This window comes from Oculina patagonica, chromosome 5 (genome assembly GCF_052425735.1).
Source record: "Oculina patagonica isolate OP01 chromosome 5, crgOcupat, whole genome shotgun sequence".
Taxonomy (NCBI): Eukaryota; Metazoa; Cnidaria; class Anthozoa; order Scleractinia; family Oculinidae; genus Oculina; species Oculina patagonica.
The window spans coordinates 26,381,640-26,406,111 of NC_135762.1; the positions used below are offsets into that span (position 1 = coordinate 26,381,640).

A 24,472-nucleotide genomic window follows, 5' to 3' on the forward strand; every position below is an offset into this window, starting at 1 on the left:
CAAGATTTAGGATGGTCTTTAGTACATTTTATCTCCTCGACGAATTTTTTAATTTCTGACATGAGTATCGACGAGTAACTATTTTTCCCATTTTATAATCTCACAATGGTGAAAGTTAGAAACAAGAAACTTCAAGCAGTTAAGAACCGTGGGGTTAATGCTTGACCACCTCTTTCAGTTCTTTGGCTAGAAAGGTGACAGAGCCGCACAGTAAAAAATCTTTAGAAAAGCAGTCACTTGAGGAACACACAAATCGTGTTTGCGTGAGTTACGGAGTGTGCTAGTCCAGTCCCTGAACTCTCCCTACCCCCGCCCTACATAGGGGGCTGAACCCAGGCGCGCGAAGAGAGAGTTCAGGATAACTTGCATCAAATCTTGCGTGACCGTCACCAAGGAGCCGGCTGGGCCGCGTGGGTCTGCCACGATTTACCGACAAAACGACAAAAGAAAAAACGCGGTCCAGATTATGAACCGGCTTCTCACGGTTAAAAAGTCAATGTGGGAAGATTTTCGCGCGATCGTTCTTAATGATTCTGGAGTTAGTGTTAAAGCACGTGCAAACTCACGCCGAAACCAATTGTGACTAAGCTTGTGTAGTGCTCCTCTCGTGGAGTGGGTTTAGCATAGCGACTCGAAAGTTACTCGTTTGCGGGTTGTAGAGAGAAACTGGGTGTCAGCCGGGAGGGGAAAAACAAGTACACGAGAAAATCGGCATGACGGAAGACTACAAGAACTGACCGACTTTCATCGCGCTAAATTTACCCGGTTTACTTTGTCTCGTCCCAACTAGTTATATAGCTTGCGCGGTGATATAGACTGAAGAGGTATAAGGGAAATTCCTCGGAACTACTGGGCGAAATAATTTTTGGAATAACCATTTTCGCCTCAGGGAAACAGATTTTAGCATCCTCAGAACCAGAGAATAAAGCGAGTCTCTTCGGAAAAGTAATGGTAAAGGTCAAGTCTGCGTACGAGCCTAGTGGCCAAACGGGCCAGAGCTTATCCCGGTTTCAGTAGCATGAAGCCACTAGGAGCATTTCCAGCCTAGTCCCTAGGCGTTCTCTCTTGTCGTGAAATCCGCGCGAAGTCTCTCCCGGTGACGTCATGGCTCACAATGGGGTCCAGGTTTGACCGAGCCAAGAACGCCAAGGGACTAGCCTGGAGTATTTCTACTCCCCTTCTCGATGGAATGCAAAAGCCATTGCAGGGTAACCTCCCCCCCCCCCCCAGAATTAAATTTGCCGGTACCCAATTATACACCCTGGGTAGAGAGAGGCACTATGAGAGTAAAGGTGTCTTGCCCAAAACCACAACACAGTTACCCCGGCCAGGGCTTGAACCCGTAGCGCTCAAACCGGAGTCCAGAGCACTATTTAGGCCACACGAAAAAAAAAAAAAATAAAGAGTAAAAATAAGATAAAGGCTTCTTTCGAAAAGTGACATCACAACAAAATACAAAAGTGAGCTGAATGTTTTTCAGTGAACCATTTAATACATAAAATTCTGTTGTTTTCGTTTTTCTTCTTTTCAAGTTCCGTGTCATAGCACGGTCAGTAATGTGTTGACCAAGTAAGATGTTCTACACTTCATCTAAAACTCAAAAGCTCAACAAGCGACGAAAGAACGTCATTAATTTTACTCTTAATATTTACAAATTTCTTTGAACGCTATATAACATTTCACCTCTTTAACTTATCAGAAACCTACGAATTTTCCTTCCTGGCCAACCAAACAACAAAAGAAAAATAAAACAGCACAAACAATAGTTAGGACTGGGAATCACAAACAAAAAACAATGGAACTGGGAAAAGGAATTGGGTAAATCAGGAAATGGAAATTAATACCCCCCTTCAGGATCCTCATAGAAAAACCCTTTGATCAAAAAAGTCTGCTTCCAAATATATTTGTGCTCAGCTGCTCAGATCATCTTGCAGCGGTATATATATATATATTGGGAAATTCTAAGTAGGAAATTCATTATCTTGGTCTCTGAAGTTTCTAATGTCATACACTGACTCACCCGATGAAAACGTGTTCAGTTACTTTTTGCGTTAAAAGTTCGATAAGGTTCTTTTTTACATTATGTCACTTATTTAAGGACATATATTTTTTTCGCTTTGTAATCTGTAACCAAAATGCGACCATCCGGTGTTGTAGCTATGTATGCTGGGTCTTTTAGTCCAGCAACACTTTTGCCAGTAAAACAACCATCCACTGTAAACTGCTGAATGCGACAATTGTCTCTGTCACATACAAGAAGATTGTAACGATCGTTATGTTTATAAACACACAAACCCCAAGGATAGGCGAACTGTCCGTTGGCCTTGCCTTTTTCTCCAATCTTGTACAAAAACTTCCCTGAACTGTCAAATACTTTCAAACAATGGTTCCTACAGTCAGATACAATGAACATATTTTTGTGATAAACGCATGCAATGGGTTGGTTGAGCTTTTCTAAGCCGCTATCTCCAAATTTAAACACAGATTTACCATCTTTTGTTAAGACCTGGATTCTGTTGTTGTTAAAGTCGGCTACAACGACATGTCCTTCACCATCAATGCAGACACTTTCTGGATTCTGAAGCTTGCCCTCTCCTGTCCCGTACGTTCCAAAACTATTCACAAAGTCCCCTGTCTGTACATTAAACTGCTGAATGCGGTGATTTAAGTCGTCTGCCACCAAAGTCTCGTCATCATTCAGGAATGTGACGCCAGCTGGTTTGTTCAACTGTCCAGGATTATTTCCATAGCAGCCAAGTTTTCGCATAAACGTCCCTTCATTGTTAAATGTTAGGATACAGTGTGTTTTATAGTCACATACAGCGATCAGTCCTTTACTGTTAACAGCAATTCCACGTGGCTGATGAATAATTCCTCCTTGTAAATGTAACTCACCCACAATATCAAGGGGTTGTTCCATTACTTGGACAGTGAAAGGACTCTTAGCAAGTTCGTCGTCATTTATCTTCACTGTGATGTTGTGGCTGCCTGGTACTTTTGGTATGAATTTCACCAGGAAATTTCCATCTTCTTTTTCATTAATAATCAAACTTTCTTCTTGTTCAGCGGGTTCCACGAGCACTTCAACGTTAAATTTACTTTGAGCTTCACTCGTCAGTTCTTCTTTAGATGTGTTAGGACAGACCACAAACTCTGCTTCTAAACCAGCTTGGAAATTTTCAGTTAGTCCTTCTACTTTAGACAGACGTAGATCTGTTTCGCTGGTTGCCATGTAACCCAGGCTTAAACTCTCGGGTGCAATAGTCGAGATAAACTTCAAGAATGAACTAACCGGAAGTGCTGGGACTGGGGTCTTGTTAAGATCTTCGAATCGCTGTTTCAAATTCTCCTTGCTTTGCATAATATCTAGGCTTGAGCTTCCTTGAACCAGGCTAATAGCAAACTCAACTGCTTGGTTGATTCGCTTGGTCGAAGACTGCACTTGTTTCTTGACACAGCCTAATTTCTCCATTCTCGATCCGCGTGTTTTTTTGAGGGCGGTAATGGCCTCTTGCTCGAGTTCTTGAATCTTAGCTATCACTTGTTCTTTTGCTTGGATAACTTCGCGTATAGCGGCGGTTACATTAGCTTCTAGCTTAGAAGCCGTTTCTTCAAGTTGACGCATCACATCACTGTGAACTTTTATCTTTTCTTTCATCAATTCGACGCCCGCCTTGATGTTGGCTTTCTCGCGATCAGCTGCTTTTTCAAGTTGATCAAAATTATGATTCTTATGATCAGTGTTTATGCAAATTTGACAAACACAAGTTTGGCATTCAACACAGAAAAACCCGGTTACCTCTTTTTCGTGGTACTGCTGAGAGCAAAAGGATTGTCGCTTTAAGAAGGCCTCGTAGTCTTGGGCTTGAAACTGTTTTACTGGCATGACTTTGTGTCCTTCAAACGCAGCGACTCTGAACACTTCATGTGCGTTTAAACAGTCAAGACACAACAATTTTTCACAATCAAAGCAGTAGCTGATCTCAGCGTCCTTTCTCTTACAAATACCGCAACTGATTTCGCTTCCACTGCCACTTTGTTGCACAGCAAGAAGACTCAACAAACTGTTGTGCAGAAAACTGGTCGGAAAATCATCAAAACGATTTCCTTCAGGGATGCCAACTTCTTCCTGACACTGAGGGCAACGAAATTTGCCTTGTCTTTGGCTGGTTAATGCGTATTTCTCCAAGCACTCACAACAGAAGGTATGAAGACAAGTTATTGTCTTGGGTTTGGTGTAAGTATCCAAACAGATCGAACAAGTAACTTGTTTTTTGAGGTTATTCAAGAGAGACTCCATCAGATTGTGAAACGGCAGTGGAATCGAACACACCTTTCTGGTGTTTACGATTTCGAGAACTGCCGACTTAAACATGAATAAAACATAATATATAATCACTTTATGGTCTTTTATTTATTTCAGGAGCCAACCAGGCAGATCGAACCCTCTGACCTCGCGTGAAAGCGGAAGTTGTGCCGATATGACAAACATTCGGTGTTGCATCGATTGCTAGTGTATGCGATGTGGTACGCTGGATAAAATAATTTCGGATACTCCGTTCATGGACTTGAACATTTCAAAAATACCTCATTGGAAATATGGTCATGTTTTTCTACACAGCATATTTTGTACCAGAGGATACGGGGGACGTAGACTTGTGGGTATTAAATTCGTGTCCAATATACACCAATAGGATGAATTTATAACCGACTTGTGGGTGCCTTGCGTGACACCCATGTCACGGTCTCGGACGGGGAAGCCAGTGGTGTTCAAATAACGCGCGTTCTTTTCTTTACTCTGAAAGAACAATTTTTCTGAAGTCCTTTTACTCGTTTGATCGCGCAAGAGCGAAAAACACGGTTCCACTTCAGGATTTCGGAAAAGAAAAACGTTGATAATCAATCTTTAGTCTTTTTCCCTTTAATGCTACTTGTTACTCGCTGCCCATTGTTACTCGTTATTTGCTTGTCGACACGCCCTACAGGCTCGTCAAAATACTGGGGAAGGGGAAGGATATAAGATATATTTCCTCCTCATCACGGTAGACTATGCAGGGTCCCTGCACAGGCAGACAATCTGTGTTTGGGGCCGCGTGACGTAAGCGTCACGGTACGCGCTATTTGATCTCTATTTGATTTCCCACTACGTGGGCCAGTTGCATGGTCAAATGCCCCACCAGTCGGGGGTGAAATGTCATTGTGAGTCGGTTTTCTCGTTGAATTGCAGTCGTTTTGCCTACGAGTACGAGCGGATTCGCTAACGACCAGTTACCTTATCGTTAACACTTGGTCTAAACGGACACTCCGGCCCTATTTATCAGCCAATTTTAATAGGAAAAGATAGATACGTTGAAACTAGGTACATTACATTAACGTAACCAAATACTAACTTCAAGCGCTTGAGCTCGCCCCGGGGGGGGGGGGGCACTCAAAAAAGTTTTATACGGGGAGGCTCCGCCCCAAGCTCTTACCCCTTACCCTTTTATATACCATTTTGACAGAAATTGTACCCCTTTCCTATACCTTTTACTGAAAAAAGGTACCCCTTTCATATACCTAAAAGACATGACATAGCCTTAGAACAGGACGTTTTCTTGTCATTTTTATGTAGCGCTTAATAAATTAAAATAACACAGCCATAAAGTGCGTCTGTTCGAAATATTTTAATTACAGGCCTTTTAAACAACCTAAATGACGGATTTTTATACCCTTTCATATACCTAAACTTGTGAAATCGCTACCCTTTTATATACCTGAAGCCTGAAAAAGGTACCCCTTTTGTGCGGAGCCTCCCCGTATAGGCCGTTATATGGAGTACCCCCCCCCCCCGGGGAGCTCGCTAGCGCTTTAAATAGTTTATAACACATTTTGTGACAACGATCATTCGGTCAAATGCCCGACCATCCGGGCTTCTGTTCGATCAAATTCCCCACTATCTGGGCTTTAGTAGCGGTCAAATGCCCGGGGGTTGCCCGGGGGGGATGATCTCGCTTGGAATTGACTGATAAGGAACGTAAATAGTATGTAAACAATACCAGGCAGAGAAATTTTTTTTAGGGATTTATTAGCAATATTTTTTGCACTAAGCATGTTCAGTAACGAAGTCGGATCAAGATTTAGGATGGTCTTTAGTACATTTTATCTCCTCGACGAATTTTTTAATTTCTGACATGAGTATCGACGAGTAACTATTTTTCCCATTTTATAATCTCACAATGGTGAAAGTTAGAAACAAGAAACTTCAAGCAGTTAAGAACCGTGGGGTTAATGCTTGACCACCTCTTTCAGTTCTTTGGCTAGAAAGGTGACAGAGCCGCACAGTAAAAAATCTTTAGAAAAGCAGTCACTTGAGGAACACACAAATCGTGTTTGCGTGAGTTACGGAGTGTGCTAGTCCAGTCCCTGAACTCTCCCTACCCCCGCCCTACATAGGGGGCTGAACCCAGGCGCGCGAAGAGAGAGTTCAGGATAACTTGCATCAAATCTTGCGTGACCGTCACCAAGGAGCCGGCTGGGCCGCGTGGGTCTGCCACGATTTACCGACAAAACGACAAAAGAAAAAACGCGGTCCAGATTATGAACCGGCTTCTCACGGTTAAAAAGTCAATGTGGGAAGATTTTCGCGCGATCGTTCTTAATGATTCTGGAGTTAGTGTTAAAGCACGTGCAAACTCACGCCGAAACCAATTGTGACTAAGCTTGTGTAGTGCTCCTCTCGTGGAGTGGGTTTAGCATAGCGACTCGAAAGTTACTCGTTTGCGGGTTGTAGAGAGAAACTGGGTGTCAGCCGGGAGGGGAAAAACAAGTACACGAGAAAATCGGCATGACGGAAGACTACAAGAACTGACCGACTTTCATCGCGCTAAATTTACCCGGTTTACTTTGTCTCGTCCCAACTAGTTATATAGCTTGCGCGGTGATATAGACTGAAGAGGTATAAGGGAAATTCCTCGGAACTACTGGGCGAAATAATTTTTGGAATAACCATTTTCGCCTCAGGGAAACAGACTTTAGCATCCTCAGAACCAGAGAATAAAGCGAGTCTCTTCGGAAAAGTAATGGTAAAGGTCAAGTCTGCGTACGAGCCTAGTGGCCAAACGGGCCAGAGCTTATCCCGGTTTCAGTAGCATGAAGCCACTAGGAGTATTTCCAGCCTAGTCCCTAGGCGTTCTCTCTTGTCGTGAAATCCGCGCGAAGTCTCTCCCGGTGACGTCATGGCTCACAATGGGGTCCAGGTTTGACCGAGCCAAGAACGCCAAGGGACTAGCCTGGAGTATTTCTACTCCCCTTCTCGATGGAATGCAAAAGCCATTGCAGGGTAACCTCCCCCCCCCCAGAATTAAATTTGCCGGTACCCAATTATACACCCTGGGTAGAGAGAGGCACTATGAGAGTAAAGGTGTCTTGCCCAAAACCACAACACAGTTACCCCGGCCAGGGCTTGAACCCGTAGCGCTCAAACCGGAGTCCAGAGCACTATTTAGGCCACACGAAAAAAAAAAAAATAAAGAGTAAAAATAAGATAAAGGCTTCTTTCGAAAAGTGACATCACAACAAAATACAAAAGTGAGCTGAATGTTTTTCAGTGAACCATTTAATACATAAAATTCTGTTGTTTTCGTTTTTCTTCTTTTCAAGTTCCGTGTCATAGCACGGTCAGTAATGTGTTGACCAAGTAAGATGTTCTACACTTCATCTAAAACTCAAAAGCTCAACAAGCGACGAAAGAACGTCATTAATTTTACTCTTAATATTTACAAATTTCTTTGAACGCTATATAACATTTCACCTCTTTAACTTATCAGAAACCTACGAATTTTCCTTCCTGGCCAACCAAACAACAAAAGAAAAATAAAACAGCACAAACAATAGTTAGGCCACAAGTCTTAATTGGCAACACACATACTCGTAAAAAGACTCAATTTTCCCTTGCCGAGTAGAGGGCTGTCCGCGTCTTAATTTTAAAATGTTTTTCATGACCGCATCACTGATTTATCCCCCTTGTTACAGCACAGGGACTTGACTCTGTTTGACCAACACAGTGACCAGTGACTGTAACGATTGTCAGTATCCACAATACTGGGCGAAATAAACGATTCCTGGCATTCAGCACGCAACATGATCCGGCTCGAGTCCATTTTCGTGTCTTCTCCAGACTTTCAGTAGAAGACCTTCAAGGTTGTGCGCGTACTGCCTTGTGTTGAAGAGCGGACTACGGAGGCGGGCATTCCAGACTTTATCTTTAACTCTTTTGAGGCTGAAAATAGAGAAGGAAAACGTCTCAACACAGCACGTCTTTAATTAATTATCAACTGCTATTAACAACCGATAAAAGTGTAAAAAAAGCTGTTTTTTGTGAAGCTGGAAAGTAGAGAAAGATAGTTAAAAGTTTTATTTTAATAACCCAAGAATTTCCTTCTGAGTGCTAGTCCTAGAAAGGAAATCGGGACTGGGACCAAAAGGAGGCAAACACAAATTCTATGAACTCGGCGGGATTTGAACCCACAACCTCCGGATTAGATCACTGTTGCTCTACCGACTGAGCTACGAGGTCAGAGGGGAGCAAGTCGTGGGTAATTTACATGTAGGTGTTAATTATCCTGTATATTACGGTAGTATTTAACGCTTTGGAGCAAAGATAGACTTGCTCCAAGTCGCTCGTTAGATTCGCAGGAGACCGCTGGAAACAGAAACGGAGGGCGCGCGCGGGCATGAGAAACAAAATGGCGGAGGATCGAGCTTTTCCGAACTGTTTGTTTTCCTTCGCGCGCGCGTTCACAGAAATGAATCCCGCGCGATCTCTCGCGCGCGATTTCAAAGGTGATTTTACTCAAGTGGTTTTTCTCGCTTGATTTCAAAGCGATTTTATTTAAGTAACTATAGATGCAAAGAAAAAACGAGCGACTTGGGGCAAGTCTAGAGCAAAGACAACAACACCCAAAAAGTAACGAATTAGTAAAATCATGTAGGAAACAACTTTCAGCAAACAACTGTTAAAAGGTCAAAATGGAGCACAATTTGGCTTTCAAGTCAAGATGCTCGTTACAGCAAACGTGATATGTTTCGAAACTACACAAGCTGTTTTGTGAAACAGTGTTTTGAGAACAGCCACAGTGCAATGAGGTAACAGAACATAGAAAATTAACCAGTCACAATCCAACTAGCTTTGCCCAAGGGCAGTAGCAAGAATGATTGTCTTTCTTGTACAAGACACTTACTAGTTTCCATCGTTTCCGAGTCTGATGGCGATGTTTTCGTAATCCTCTCGATTTCTGGCCACAAGCTCTGGACATCCGAGAGCTGTGAGCTGCGAGGAAGCCACTCGTGAAGCTAACGTTTCAAGCGGGAGAGTCACCATAGGACAGCCAGCCCACAGAACATCCATCCCTGTAGTGTGACCATTGCAAAGCGGCGTGTCCAGACACACATCAGCCAGTTGACCGCGACGAACATGCTCCTCCTTAGGCGCAACCGGAGAGAAGACAATACGCTCCTGGGACAGCCCCATTGCCATTGCTTGTGCCTTGAGGTTGGGTTCGCCCACAGCAGGAAATCTTAGTAGCCAAAGGACAGAGTTGGGCACATGCTTGAGTATGTTCACCCAGCTGCGCAACGTTGGTGGGTCGATTTTGTACAACTGGTTAAAGTTGCAGTACACAGTGGCATTCTCTGGCAGGCCGTAATGAGAGCGAGTGATTATTGGCACAGTCGATGGAATCCGTTCACCGCTGTCCTTACATCCTGAGTACTCTTTCTTCTTCTCTTCAATCAGTGCTCCAACTTTGGGTACCAGGTTTGGGTCATTTTTCTCATCGTCGAGGAGCACAGCTGCAGCATGCGCTGGTACCAATCCATTTTGCGTCACCTCTGCGATGACTTGGTTGCTGGGCGCTCTCAGGTATTGTATAAGGTGAGGGAACATCTGCTTGTGATCACCAACGAAGAATGTGTATGGCATGTATGCGAGCTTCTCAGAGTACTGATCAGCGAGTTCGAGGGGCGAGGTGACTTCATCTGTGATGATGTAGTCCATGTATGGGGCACCACTTGTGCCAGGGTAGCCCAGCCACATAACCTACAGGTGAAAAACAAAATTAATGGAATATGCCCACTACAGCCCCCTTGCATTAAACTACAACTGAATACTAATATTTGAATAGACTGTTCAATATTTCAGATGACCTTCAAGACAAACATGGATGAGTCCGAGATGAAGACGCACATTTTCACCACATTTAGCAAGAATCCAAGTTTACAGATATTTTTCAGACATCACATTCTCATCTTTCGAGCTTCGAAGTTTGTCACAAGGCATTCAGAAAGTGGTTACACTTGACCAAATGTGGCCCTGAACACTTCTCATGAACTCAAACATGGCATGTTTTAACAGTGCAATACCGTAGAATTCCGGTTATAAGCCCTGGGCTTATACAACTTCGTAAGGGGTTTTGGGTGGGCTTATAAGCGGAGGGGCTTATATCCGGGAGGGCTTATAATCGGAATAAAAAAAAAGGTTTTAAAACGAGCCACGGGAGTGTTGATGACAATACGTTTTAAAGTTAAAAACGCATAATAAAGCAACATTTAGCCCTGTTCAGTACTGTCATCTGGTAGAGGGGGGCTATATCCGGGGGGCTATAACCGGATGTATTTTTTGTTTCAGGATGATGGGCCTATAACCGGGGGGCTTATAAGCGGGGGGGCTATAACCGGAATTCTACGGTATTCTTAATTTCAATCCAAATGCACTTGTCTTCCAAGATGAGTTGCCTATTGTCTTATCTGACAATAATTTTTGTGAACAGTTAAAAGTGATTCAAGAGTCCTAACTTAAGATAATTACCTGGACTGGAGCTGGGCGAAGTGCGAATATTTCATTCCTGGCTCCTTTGGTATAACCATTCATGTTGACAAGAACATGAATACCATCAGCATTAATACGATCAGCAGCTTCTCCATGACAAGGGATTGATGACAAATCAACAAAATGTTCTGCATCTCCCTCGATCTTCTTTCTAAAGCTGGTGCTGTCATCAGCCGTGAGAGCATAGCAGAATATCTGTGGTGGATTTACAGTGTATGTTAGAAATAACTCATCCATAACATTACTGAATAGAGACAGTTTTCAATTGAGTATGGTAAAACCAAAACCAAAGTTATTACTCTGGTCCAATCACAAAGGACACAGACAATCCAGTGAACCAATCAAAACTCAAAGCAAATACATGTGAAGCGCAGGAAAATGTGCGCGAGCGAGTCACAATTGGTTTTGGTTCTGATTGGCTGAGAAAGTGGCGCGAGATTTTTAAGCCAATCATTAAGCGTAGAAATGACAAAACCAAAGCAAACGCAATTTACTTTCGACACTCAAGTGAAAACCGCTCTAATGAGGTAAGGTCTGCGATTGAGTTAGTATCCCAACAGGCCAGCGTTTGACTTTGGTTCCTATACATGAAAGCGACTATGAGTAATACTACCCCCCTCCCCCCTCCTCCAATCCCCCTGGAGGGATCGGATATTACAATGAAGTACACTGCCAATTGGTTACCCCCAGCATTTAATTTGCCAGTAACCATTAATGTTATGCATCTGTCCAGAGTTTTTTCAAGAGAAAAGAAGGATCTGTTATTTTCTTAGGAAGTTTTTGCCAAAATTGGGGTGCGTCTTATAGCTGAGTATTTTCGCCCAACAAAAAGATCTTAACAAACCTCAACTTTATTACTGTCATGGAATCCTGGAATGCTCTGCATCAGATGTGAAGTGGGGTGATTACCAAAATCACTTGAAACGTAGCCTATTCTAAGTCTTCCACCACTTTCCTTCAAAGAGTTTGGATAAGAGTATGGTGGCTTGTGTAAAAGAGCAACCTTAGGAAAGAAAAAAAAAAACAATGTTAGGTGGATTGAACAAAGGACTGGAAGTTTTAAAATCCAGAAGAATAAATATATGATAACAATAATTAAACCTTAACCTTGACCAGCACTTTGTCCCCAGAGGCATTCCCTGGTGCATTTTGTCAACACCAAGAATACCAACCTCTGGTCTGATTTTTTACACCTATGCAGAGTGCTCATTTCGATTTGAGTGGAATGAACTTCAAGCCTGTACAGAACAGCTGGAGGTCAATCAATCACAGACTTTCAAATCTGAACCATTTAGAGGTTGTGATTGTTGGTGCTGAACTTAAGGATTGAGGCCTCTGGGGACAAGAATGTCTCAACCAGCTTAATTTTTCTCCAAACATGAATCAATCTAAATCATCTTTCACTGTTCATGTTTCACCTCGAAACTTGCAACACCCACTTGGCTTACAAAACAATTTTATTAGTATATTTTGAAAACAAGGCTGCCATAGTAGTGACACAAACCTTTTCAACACAAAGATTTCCATGTCTGTTGGCAATGTCTCTTCTCATTTTGTGTGTTAGTGGGTACAGCATGCTGTGATGAGGGTGTACAGATGGAAGTCTGTTGTTTTCCAACTGGTCTGCGACAATGGACACTAGTTTCTTCATGCGGGACTCGTAATCTGTCCAGTCACAGATAATCTGCCAAACAAAAATAATAATAAATAAACGTATCGGTGTACAACAAGTTTATTTTTTTTAACAGGAGAAAACTCAACAATAGAAATTGTGTTGTACCCAAGTTACATTCTCGTGGTTAAAATGGAAAAATAAATATTTTGGAGCACCAAGCAATCTACACCCGGCTTTTAATAAGAATAAATTTATTATAATTTTCTTTTAGTGTTAGTAGAAATTGCTACAAATTGGCTTCTGCTCGACAAAGCCCTAAACAGTGGTCTGTATGATATAGTTATCTATTAAAATTGGGCCAAGCCTTCAGTCTGCTTCACTAACCACAACAAAAAGACATGCACAAAGACTGATGGCCAGACCCCAGCCAGACAAACCTACAGCTGTAACAGTACTATGAATTAATTTTGTTGTTAACTGAGGTCTTATTTCAATGCAGTGTAAGTAGGATACCTGTAAACAATGTGCAAGGTTACAGTATGCATCAGGAAAGCTTGGCTTCAACTTCAATGCTGTCCTGTAGGATTGGATTGCTTCAGGAATGTTTCCAGAGTCCTAACAATAACAAGAACAAAATTAAAGGTTAAATATTTTATGTAATTTTTAATCTGAGAAAAAAAAATCAAACGACAAAACAATCACTTTGCTATGCATTTCTTAATTGATGACCAGATCTTTGAGTTCTAACACAAAGAAACAATAAAAATACAGCTACAGAATTTATTAGTTTATTAGCTTTTTGGGGAGACGCTGTGGCCTAACGGTTAGCGTGCCAGAGACCGGATCAAATGGTCTGGGTTCCACCCTGGCCAGGGTCACTGTGTTGTGTTTTTGGGCAAGACACTTAACTCTCATAGTACCTCCCTCCACGGTGGTGTTACGGGATTGTTTTGTTTTTTTTTTTGTTAAGGTGTATAAAAGGGTATTGGCGAAATAATGCTGGGGGTACCCTGCGATGAACTAGCATCCCATCCAGAGGCGATTAGAAATACTCCTAGTCGCTTATGCTACAGATGGGTGGCTCTGGCGGGGGGGGCCCGGACGCAGACTTTTTTATGCAATATATTAGTTTTTTTATGTTGCCTTACCTTATGAACTGATGCTAGATTACTGTGAGCATCAGCAAATGCTGGGTTGATCTGTATAGCTCGTGTGTAACACTGAATAGCACCTTGAATGTCTTGCATTTCTTTGAGTGTGTTTCCCATATTTGAGTAAGCATCAGCAAATGTAGGATGAATCCTAAGAAATTATTACAATAGTTAATAAAATTATTGAGAGTCTGTAACAGAAAGAAGAACAAAGTCATCAATTGGAAAAAAAAAAGATTGAATGTGCACTAGTTTTAGGACTAAGATAAGAAAAATCTTAAAGGGGCTTCAGGGCTCAAGACTAACTTTTTTGCTTACTAGCCCAGTGGCTAGTGACAGCTTTGATTCCACTAGCCAAAACTAATTTTCTACTAGCCAGAATTTTTAAGTATACCGGTAGTTTCGTTTTTTTTTTTTGTTTTCCTTTACCATGGTGGGGGGGAGGGGGGGAAAGAGAAAGGGGACATATTTTTACATTTAAATTACCGATATACAAAAAATCTCAAACCATCTTGACGCGTACACACAACTTCATCAGGTTTTCATCTTTATCGGAAGTATTTGTCGTCTTTTTTTACCTCGCTCTTTCAGCTTCTACCTGCGGTTATATACCCTCGGATATCCATAACATGTGCGCTGTGTCAAATACTAATGATGCTTTTATTACATCAACAGTTAACTTGTTAGTTCTATTCTCTCAGAGACGATTTTTATAATTAATGCAGTTTTTTGCACTTATGCCTGAAATTTTCACTAGCCATTTTGGCTAGTGAAGGTCCAAAACCTACTAGCCAAAACTGCATTTCTACTAGCCTTTGGCTAGTTGGCTACCGTTAGTCTCGAGCCCTGGGCTTAGTCGCAGAATTTAACAGATATATATGAAAAGCCAAAATATATATTTGTGTTGTATGAAACCTAAAAATAATGGGTCATTTTCTATCAAAAATTGCTATATCAAAGCATTGAAACTGTTAACAAGTGTCTTTGGCTGCAGATGGCTAGGATGGAGTTGGATTGCACCTTGAAAAATTGAGGCTAAAATTTTCAAAGTTGTTTCAATCTGCACATCTTCAAAAAAATGATATTTATAGCCGACGTTTGATTTCTATCCACAAATTAAGGTTATATCTTCCTTTAGATGTTCGAAGATAATGTTTTTCATGGGTTGAGTTGCCTACTACTTAATTCAGAACAGTTTAGACCAAAAATCTGCAAAAAAGCAAAGAAAACTATTATAATCACCGGATGGCTTCTTTGTAATGCAGCAGAGCTTCGTGAAGTTTCCCCTGTTGTTGCAGAACACTTGCAAGGTTTGAATGTGCAGCAGCAAATTCAGGAAATATCTACAAAACAAGTCAAAGTATATATTAAGCTTTCTTTTAAGGTCATTGCCCTGAAATAGAACTAAACACAATTTTTTAACCAAACTTCGCCTACTGGTTTATTACTTTAAGGGAACTAAAATTTTGCAATAAAAAAGGGGGGTCACCAGATTCGTTTAGGAGCAGGAAGAAACCTTGTATATTCCATATAATTCCTTTAAAATTCCTCTGCGAGTATTAGCAAAGTACACATTTTTAGCGATAATTTATTTTTCAAACACAAGAATTGATCTATTTTCATTTTACAGAAGGAATTTGATCGCTACACCCAAAATATGTGAAACAAGAGCTCTTAGAGCTTACAACTGCGCTGGTCTCGTGAGCACTTTAGGGGAGCCATGTCAGGGGAACAAAAAATGCGCCGCCCTCCCCTTATCCCCTTTACCTGCGTCGAACAATGTTGCGACTGACAAACAAGATGGTAGGAAAACACCTTGCGTGACATTTCATGGTTGACTAGTTCCATCCGAAATTAAATATTTTTCTTATATGCTAATGCTGGCCAAATTTAATTCCCACGATCCTGATCCGTGAAACAAAAAAATCTTTTAAATCAGCATCCAGTGTTGTCTTGAATTACCGTTTAAAGATTGAATAACCAGCTCCGAAAATGGAATATTGGAGCAAATAATTAAATCAAATTTGAGAAAAAACACTAGACCTGTGTTTTGCTGAATGGGAATTCCCCGGGGAATTAATTTAGCAATGACGTAACCCTTGCAAGTCAGGGTTTGTCTCAGTGGTTTTCCATCAGATTTCAGAAATCCTCTAGATGACACAGCTCCAAAAAAAAATAACGCTAAAAAGTCAAACATTTCACACTTAACATGCTAAGTTTAGACCAGAGGATTTGTTTAGTTTCCGTTTGTGGCAGATTTAAACCTTTCAGAGCATTGCGTGATTCTTGCCGATCAGTGTCTTGTGAAAGTAAAAATTTGCTAACGCCAGCACATTCCAGGACACAAACGTAATGTAAATAAATGTAAATTCTTGCCCGCTAAAGCGTATTTGTTTAAAGCGTGAAATTTTAGTATTTTTTTCGATTCAAACTTTTCAAAATACATAACACTGAATTTTGTAAGGAAAGATTAATGGCTTCGCAAAGATTTGAAAGGAAGCTGATAATAGCTTTGAAAAATTACGTGACTCGAGGTCTAGCCGATCGAAAGTGAAACTTGTCATGTCAGCACATTCTTTTACACCAACGTAATGGTATTTATTCACAGATTCTGGCCCGCTGAAATATATTTTTCTTTTGACGCATGAAAATTTAGAAATTTCTTTGAGTAAAACGCTTCAAAATCGGACATTTCATGCTAAACATGCTTATTAAGACCAAAGCATTTGAAAATTTCCCATTGGTAAGTTTTTTCTAGCTTTTAAACCTTGCGTGACCCGAGCCCGGCCGAGCGGGGCATCAGTCTGGTCACAGAGAAAAAAAAAAAACGCTTGCAGAGCAAGAACTGTGCAGCGCAGTTAAAAATTGATAGGTCACCAGACTCGTTTAGGAGAAAGCGACAATTTACTTCTCTCGCGGACTAAGCCACATAGAAAAAAGCCGCCATTTTGTTTATGTGCGCGCGCTTATTACACGTAAAAATTCTGCGCAGTAAAGATGCGCAATGCAATACAAGGCAATGACCTTAACACTAAATTTCAAAGGGAAATAAATCATCAGTACCTCTAAAGCTTTACAATATAGCCTGACAGACTCCTCTATCTTTCCTTGCTCTCTCTTGATGTTTGCTAGGTTGTTGAGAGAATCTGCGTGGGTAGGACATAGTCTCAAGGCAGTGTTGTAGCACTCCTCAGCTTCAGTTACCTGGAGAAAAATGCACAGCGGTCAGCTCTAGAGTGAAAATAATAATTCAAGGAAATCTTGGTCATATACAAGACCTTTAGGGGTGACGTGGAGAATGGTCCTTGAAATATAATGAGTCTCGGCAAATTTTAGGGGAGTCTCAAAATCTTGGCTTTGCAAACTAGTGTCTTGAAATCTCATGCTCGCAAAAAGTAAAGCTAGTCTCGGAATCTCAAATTCTCTTGTAATACGAGTTTCTTCTACAAGCCAAGCAGAAGTTTAATATGAACGAACTGTCATAAAACAACATAAATTAAGATTTATCTACAAATAATTTTTAGTACCATGCATAGAGCAGACAGAGAGCTATAAAGCGCTGTAAAAGTCTTGTGCTTGGATTTTTGAATTGCCGTGTCTCGGTCTCAGATTTTAAACGAGGGTCTCTGCATCTTGGCGTGTCTGGGATTTTACCATTCTACACCCCTACCTTTTAGTCCTCATTTCAGGAAGATAGCAAATTGACATATGGTGTAAAATAAACATGATGATTCCTAACCTTTCCTTGTTCTTTCAAAGCATTTGCCAAGTTGCAATATGCATCTGGGAAGTTTGGTTGAAGTTCAATCGCCCTTCTGTATGTATCCACTGCCAAGTCAATAAGTCTGCAAGAACAAGGTTTGTTAACAAATCATTACCATCAAACCAAGCACACAAACCCCAGGGGGGGGGGGGGTACTTGCAGTATACATGACGGGGGGGGGTCCGACGGAGCTTCATATTGCGAACCCAAAAAAATACATGAGCCTGAAATTTTACACCCAAAAAAAAAAACCTGACATCAAAATTTTCTACCCCAAAAAGTACAAGACCTAGCACCTCTATACTGATTTATTCAATAAAACAGACTTTAAGACCTAAAAAAATATATGACAGATCTCTTGACCCAAAAAAATACCGAGGGTGTAAATTTTCAACCGAAAAAAATACGTCGGACCTCCCCGCCATGTATACTATACATGTAAGTACCCCCCCTGGGACACAAACCTTCCACTTACATATAAAAGATGCACATTCCACCACATCAAACTACTTTTCACACTTACCCTTGTTCGTAATATACACAAGCCAAGTTTCCATGGACAACTGCATGATTGGGACTCAAGTTTAATGCTCGTAGGTATGCAGCAACAGCTCTAAAAAAAGTGAATTAGGAAAAAGTGAACAATTGTATTTTTTCTGTGTGACAAATGTACCAGAAGTTAACAATGTAGGACAACTAAGGTACCAACCTGTCAAAAATCCTGGCCTCTTTTAAAACATTTCCAAGGTTGATATATGCATCAAGAAAGTTCTGATCCAACTGGACAGCCTTCAGTGAAAAAATAAATGATGAGATAAATATACATTGTTGGTAAAATTAATACCAAATTTAAAAATGGTTGTTTTTTATCATAAAAGTGAAAATTAATTTAGTTCCCTCATAGCTCAGTTCCAAATAGCTTTGTTGATGCACTGCAAACACTGCACAAATATGTTGCTTCCTACTTTCTTGCAAGATGTAACTCTATTTTCCATTAAAAACTACTAAGCCAGTATGCTAAGTAAATTGTGTAGAGAGAACTAAATTTTTTCTTCAAAACTTTTCTTGAAAATGTTTACAAGATTAATTCCACTTGGCAAATTCTTGCCAAATCAGAATTTGAACTTGCCAATAAATTGATGTGCTGAGTAGACAATTTGACTATGAAGATATATGTTTTTTAAAGAAATACTCTAAAGTAAAACAACAACATTACCTTCTCAAAGTGATGAATCGCCAACCAGATCTCTCCTTGAGCATTGAAGACGCACCCAAGGTTACTCCACGCCACTGCAAAACTGGGCTGCGTTTCTATTGCTTTCAAGTAGCACGCCTTTCAATTTAAAAATGAGCAGCAAAAACGGGGAAAGCAGAGGGCAGCGAGAGTAACAGCAGAGAGCAAGAAAAAATCAAAGCAAAAACAAGAAATACACAAACACAAGCAAAACAGATTGCAAACAGCAGAGAGCAAAAAGAGACAATCATGGTTTTGTTCTCATCCTTTGTAACAACGTAATACTATTCCGACATTTTTCACCAACACTTTTGTTGGGGTCTTGTCCTGTCTTGGCTGAAATGCAATGCTATAGTATCCATTAGTTCACAGAACACCTTGTCCCATTGAAGAAAGCATGCACCTGCCTTCAGGGAAGGTGTGCGAGAGTGTGACGTCCTTGACTTGCCTCAACACATGTCAAAGTAGAGATCAAAGAAATTGCATTGTGGCGCCAGTGTGTTTAAATCACATTCCAAAACAAAACAGAAAATCTACTTTATTTACAGACTAGATATCAAAGGTAACAAGCTACACAATTTTTTCGCTAAGCTACACAGCAGTTGCGACGAAAATTTCACCACACTGTGCCGACAGTTAGTTTGCAACTTCTTTAACCTCTATGAAAACAGACCCCAAAATGTCCAGTGATTGAAATTTACATTGCTTACACTTGAAACAAATGGACATTTGTTTCAAATGCAAGTAGTGAGATTTATCTCTCAATAACCAGGCTCTGGGATCCATTTAAATAAAGCCCAAAGCTTTACGGTGAGGAGACAAGACAAGATGTGCATTCTCTACACACAACTGCTTCCAAAGCACCAAATAAAATTAATATTTCACCCTTGCCTTAGAATCTTTTTGCCAACCATGCTTAGTGTAGCTACACTTCCAATCAGAAATTGCATGACAATGGCAGTGCAGCTTTCTTACTAACCGGGACAAGGTGTTGAATGGATAAAATTGTTGTGTTTCTTTCTTTCGAGGTATGAGATCAACCACATGACTAAGAGAAAAGGCAGGCAGCCAACTCAAGCCAGAAACAGGAGTTTTCAGGGCAACAACTCTTTTTGGAGTAAATTTTACAGATGAATCACTGCTAACAAGATGCAATGATCTTTTGGTTCTCGGTATATACCGTACACAAAGAGGCTTTGAAATGGAGTAATAAATTTGCAAGAACAAAAGCTGACTCCTGTTTCTGTTTGAGAAGTCTGTAACAGCAAACTGGGCAAGCATGGTAGACAGGGAAAGCAAGTTTGGGAAAGGGCCAAAGACGTGCTTTGAGAAGTTCATCTTTCTGCAAATGGTTTCCCTTCAGCCGGTGTACTCCATCAAGACCGTACGTACCCTGTATAAGTTTACTGGGAGAGATAAATAAAAGGGGAAAACAAGGGAAGATTGAATGTTAGGGATCCAAGTAACAACGTAACGAGGACCAACTGCCTGCTGATCACCGGTACTCTGCAAACCTAACCAATATAACTGTGCCTTTGCTTGGAAACAATTTGTCAGCCAACAGAATCCAATATTCTGGTAAGTACACCAAATTAACAAAGGATCGTGAAGATGCATAGCTAAACTCCTCTCCTTAACAAAACATTTTTATTTCACTGGCATATGTACTAGTCCAAGCAAATTCGCACAGATGTATTGGTCAAGAATACCTCCCAAACAATCAAGTATTCCTAAAACCTCAAATACTATAACCACACAATCTTTAATAGTACCAATTCTACATATTATGAGAGTATTTCCAATAACCCTGCATTAGTGCAAGAGTGTGAAAAAAATTTGCCAAAGTTACAATGAAGCATTTCCACCTTGCTGAGAAACATCCTTAGTAAACAAATGGTTTAATGAAATGTAAAACAATCCAATCAACTTCTGAAACATGCTTATCACAGCAGAATTCCTCGCATAAAGTTAGGCTGATTCAAAATTGTGTTTTGACAAATACCTAGATGTGTGTATATGTAAATGAACTGCAGAGCATTTTGAAATTCACTCTCATGCATTCAGAATTCCACTAAAGTAAACAAAATAATGAACATGGAGCACACGCAGCTGAAGACTATACCCATAACTTGTTAAATCCCAAGTTTTGAGATAGCAATTCTCCTTACTGTCTGACTTATATTTTTTCATAACAGTTATGAGAATTTAGAGGAAAAAGAACTGTCCTCTAGCCGATAGTTTTCTCAATTCTCATCACTACCCTTCTTGGCAATGAACTGATAATGTAAGGAGAAATCGCATATCAATTAAATCTTCATAATAAAAATCAGCTGAGGTGCACAAATCTCAAAATTTAGACTGCATCCTATGGTGCAGATACCTGTTTTAGCATGGCGTCAGTGTCTAGCTGACAAAAGCAAGTTTTTTATGTAAAAGCCGAAGTCCACCCCAACTGATATTTATTACGACAGAGAAAATTGGAAAAAAACACAAACCTTGCAAGAGAAACATTCACAGTCAAGCACAGACAGACTGCCTTGAAAATAAATGTCAATCCTTTTTTTTTTCACACAACAATACTATACCTTGGCCTCTTCTAGTCTTCCAAGAGCTTTCAACAAGTTGCCAAGATCACTCCTTACACAATATAGATCCTAGCGAAATAAAATACATATATATCATCGGTTAACATGAATGGGCCTTATGCATGATAACGTCATATGCTCAAAATTTACCACCCAGCCTTTTTTACACAAATTTCTTAACCCTCAGCCACCTTCCTGCAATTTTTACATGGGCATTCTTTCCATCTTTGCTTATTTGGAAGTTCACTCATGATAAAAAATTTATGAGTTTGCCCTTCGAAACCGAGGCTAGGTGGCAAAAATTGAATAAGATATTCTGATACAAACATGCCTAAGGGCTACCAGTATATTGTGATAATGAATTAGAGAGATTTCTTGGAGAAAAATGCTGGTTTGGACTTAACCACTATCGACAATACTAGATAGACACGACATGTATGTTTGATATTGACATTTTCACAACAGTGCCAAAAACCAATATAACTTTCAGCATTTATCACTTTGTCTCTAGAAAACTATAATATAAACAGGTAGCCGTCCCACCCATTTTCCATCAAAAGAGGAACCGGCTTACAGACTTTCGCAGACATTTTAATACCACCCAAAAAATAATAATATTTTTAAAAAGTTTGGTCCTAAATAGTACTTTGAGCCACAAATTGTTCAAAAGTGGTTGCTACTAAAATACAGTTGAACCCCGTTATTTCGAACCGTCAGGGGAAACAAAAAATAGTTCGAAATAGCGGGAGCGATAGCCGATAGTAAATTACTGAAGGGCAAATCCAAGGACGGGTTAGTTCGAATAACAGGGAATTTGAAATAACCGAGTTCGAATTAGCGAGGTTCAACTGTAGTTTTTTAAGTATATTGTCTCCCTTTGTTTTTTTTTATAATTCTCTTTGTATTTTTTCAAACTTAATTTTGAAGACATTTTTTTTTATTTGGCTGCTTGCAAGACTAAACTGAATCAGTGAACAACTGGAAATATTTCTCAAATGTGGTCAATCACAAAGGCCAATAAGAACTGAAATTATGCCAAGTCCCTTGACCATTACTAAGGCAGTCAATCTGTATCGAATATTACTAAGGCAGTCAATCTGTATCAAGAAAATATCAAGCAGGCGGTGCTTATTTCATATTATTCAAGTGCATGCCATTCATTTTCAACCAAGCCAAATATTGCTTTTGGATTTCTTTTACAAGCAGGAACCAGCCCAAATATAGCAACAAAAAAATACTTATTGAAATCCCATGTGGGAGACTGTTTCCACTTATAATTCAAACGGAACGACAAATGCGATACAAAAGACCTGACTTATTTCACATTCCATGCATCAATCAGAAAATCTGTCTCGGAACTTACCAATATGGGTGGAATTTCATAATACCTGGCCGCAATTAGGAAATATTGCAAACTGTGCTTGAAACTGTCGAAGTATATCCGTAGTTTATCAACGGAAAACACGTTTCTTCGCGACACAACTGACATTTGAATAATTTTGTTTGCACAAAACAATAGAAGGACATGGTGGTTTAATTACGGACGAAATAAAATTCGGCTAAAATCAATTTTCACTAAAAAAAATCTGCGAGATCCACCAAAACAAACTAAATGGATATTTTCTCGCAGAGTTATGAAACACAACTGACAAATCGCGAGTTTCAAACCTCGAAAGAAATTCGCAACAAAACATTCACGTCATTTTTTGTGCAAACAAATAAGCTTACATGACGGTCAAAGTACAGATTACTCACTAACCGGGTTATACTGCAATGCCGTTGCATAAGCATTCACAGCTCCTTCTAAATCACCAGCAGCTACCAACGCGGCAGCCAGGTTGATGTAGCCATCGATGAAATCGGGTTTTAACTTCACGGCATGGCGGTAGTTGTCCAGCGCATCTTTCAGCTGACCTCTCTCTTTGAAGACATTGCCTAAGTTAGAGTACGCCTCGGCGAGAACAGGGTTTTGCTTGATGGCTAACGTACTGAAATGAGCCGATCTAGAAAGAAGGAAAAGCGGAGAACTATAAATAAGGTATTAACCGCTTTAGACTGCGTTGTGAAATAAGCGTAAATGAAAGAACGTTTTGGGTTGCGAGCCCAAAACATTTCAAAGCATTACAACAGGCGAGACAGAATATTGACTAAGATTACCGGTCTAGTCGACGGCATTGAAAGTGTATTGAAGATAACAGAAGAAGAACTCCCGTGTTTTCAGGTTGTTGTCTCCATAACTGCATACAGATTTGTTCGGCACGATCATAGCTCCCTGCCTGGTATTCCCGATGTGCCAACTCCGCCAGAGTGGCTGTTGAAAGAGAGAGAATGGGTTACGGTAAACACAATGAGCTCAGCTCGCCAAAACAACAAGCACAGCGAAACGACATTTTCTAACCAGCATCGTCTAAAATGGTCGTTCCCATAACCATGACGATAAAAGTTGAGACAGAGAAACACAAAAGTGTCCCCTTCGAGTTTGAAATAAGAAAACGAGGGCATGAAGAAAGATGGCGTGTATTATTGTATGCACAAACGCGACGTCATGTGCGCACACGCAAAGGAAAGACTTACCGCCATAATGAAGCGCTTCTGGTTGAAATTTCATTATTTCGTCCCTTAGAAATGTTTAAAACGTTCAATTTTCATTCATCTCAGATAGGCTACGATTCAAAGAACGGCCAACGAGCGATACTTTGGCAAATGACGCATCCTTGACACGAACAAACTCGAGAAATGCAGTGATCAATATCAAAATTCCTTCTACTCGAAATGCCTCGTTGCCTAGATGACGTAATTTTACGTCGTGCTTGACAACCCACGTGGGTGACAGCTTGAAAAGAAAAGAGAAGATAAATTTTCATCACACAAAAGGTAGGCATTTTATGTTCAGAATTATGTTACATAAGACTTAAAAATAATTTCTTGAATTCAAAACCTATATTACGCTTATAGGTACGTTTCGTGCTTAATTTAATAATTTATTTCAAATATTTGACTGAGAATATCACGAAAAATCTTTCAATGGCAAATGCAAATTCCCTCAACATGTAATTCATGGCAAACTAAGGTATCCCTCCTACTTTAGAGCTATTTTATGAGAAATACGACTAAATCTTGCGTAAAATTTTGTTTAAGATGGCCTTAAAAGCCCCTTGCTTTTCTTCATGCCGAAAAAAATGTGTTCCTGCGCCGAAGCGGCGAAAAACAAAGCACCTTTTATGATCACGTTCGTTTCCGTGAATGTATTGGAAGAATCT

General features: G+C 40.3%; 3 protein-coding genes across 4 annotated transcripts in view; 1 reads left to right on the top strand and 2 right to left on the bottom strand.

Annotated features, from left to right (window-relative positions):
• The window catches only part of LOC144653604 (NTF2-related export protein 2-like), a 218,990-nt gene extending 208,522 nt beyond the window's left edge, over positions 1-10,468 (top strand). Inside the window, exon 5 of the transcript XR_013570766.1 lies at positions 10,391-10,468. The gene's annotated coding sequence lies outside the window, so the exon portion shown is untranslated. The remainder of the gene's footprint in view (positions 1-10,390) is intronic.
• LOC144653518 (E3 ubiquitin-protein ligase TRIM45-like) lies at positions 1,471-4,349 on the bottom strand. Its single transcript, XM_078513512.1, has one exon. The coding sequence runs from the start codon at positions 4,298-4,300 to the stop codon at positions 2,090-2,092; it is 2,211 nt and encodes a 736-aa protein (XP_078369638.1). The 5' UTR covers positions 4,301-4,349; the 3' UTR covers positions 1,471-2,089.
• LOC144653532 (UDP-N-acetylglucosamine--peptide N-acetylglucosaminyltransferase 110 kDa subunit-like) lies at positions 7,577-23,946 on the bottom strand. 2 transcript variants are annotated; one of them, XM_078513530.1, is made up of 17 exons: positions 23,787-23,946; positions 23,370-23,523; positions 22,972-23,215; positions 21,213-21,281; positions 18,610-18,726; positions 18,103-18,182; positions 17,917-18,006; positions 17,370-17,475; positions 16,694-16,834; positions 14,873-14,973; positions 13,628-13,781; positions 12,993-13,094; positions 12,369-12,548; positions 11,709-11,867; positions 10,844-11,059; positions 9,219-10,075; positions 7,577-8,257 (listed from the first exon to the last, which is right to left on the bottom strand). In XM_078513530.1, exons 1-17 carry the CDS (start codon positions 23,818-23,820, stop codon positions 8,107-8,109), a joined length of 2,955 nt encoding a protein of 984 aa, XP_078369656.1. In that variant the 5' UTR covers positions 23,821-23,946; the 3' UTR covers positions 7,577-8,106. The 2 variants fall into 2 exon arrangements, with proteins under 2 accessions (XP_078369656.1, XP_078369655.1); XM_078513529.1 differs by lacking the exon at positions 23,787-23,946 and adding an exon at positions 23,611-23,768.
• Between the last annotated feature and the right edge of the window lie 526 nt (positions 23,947-24,472).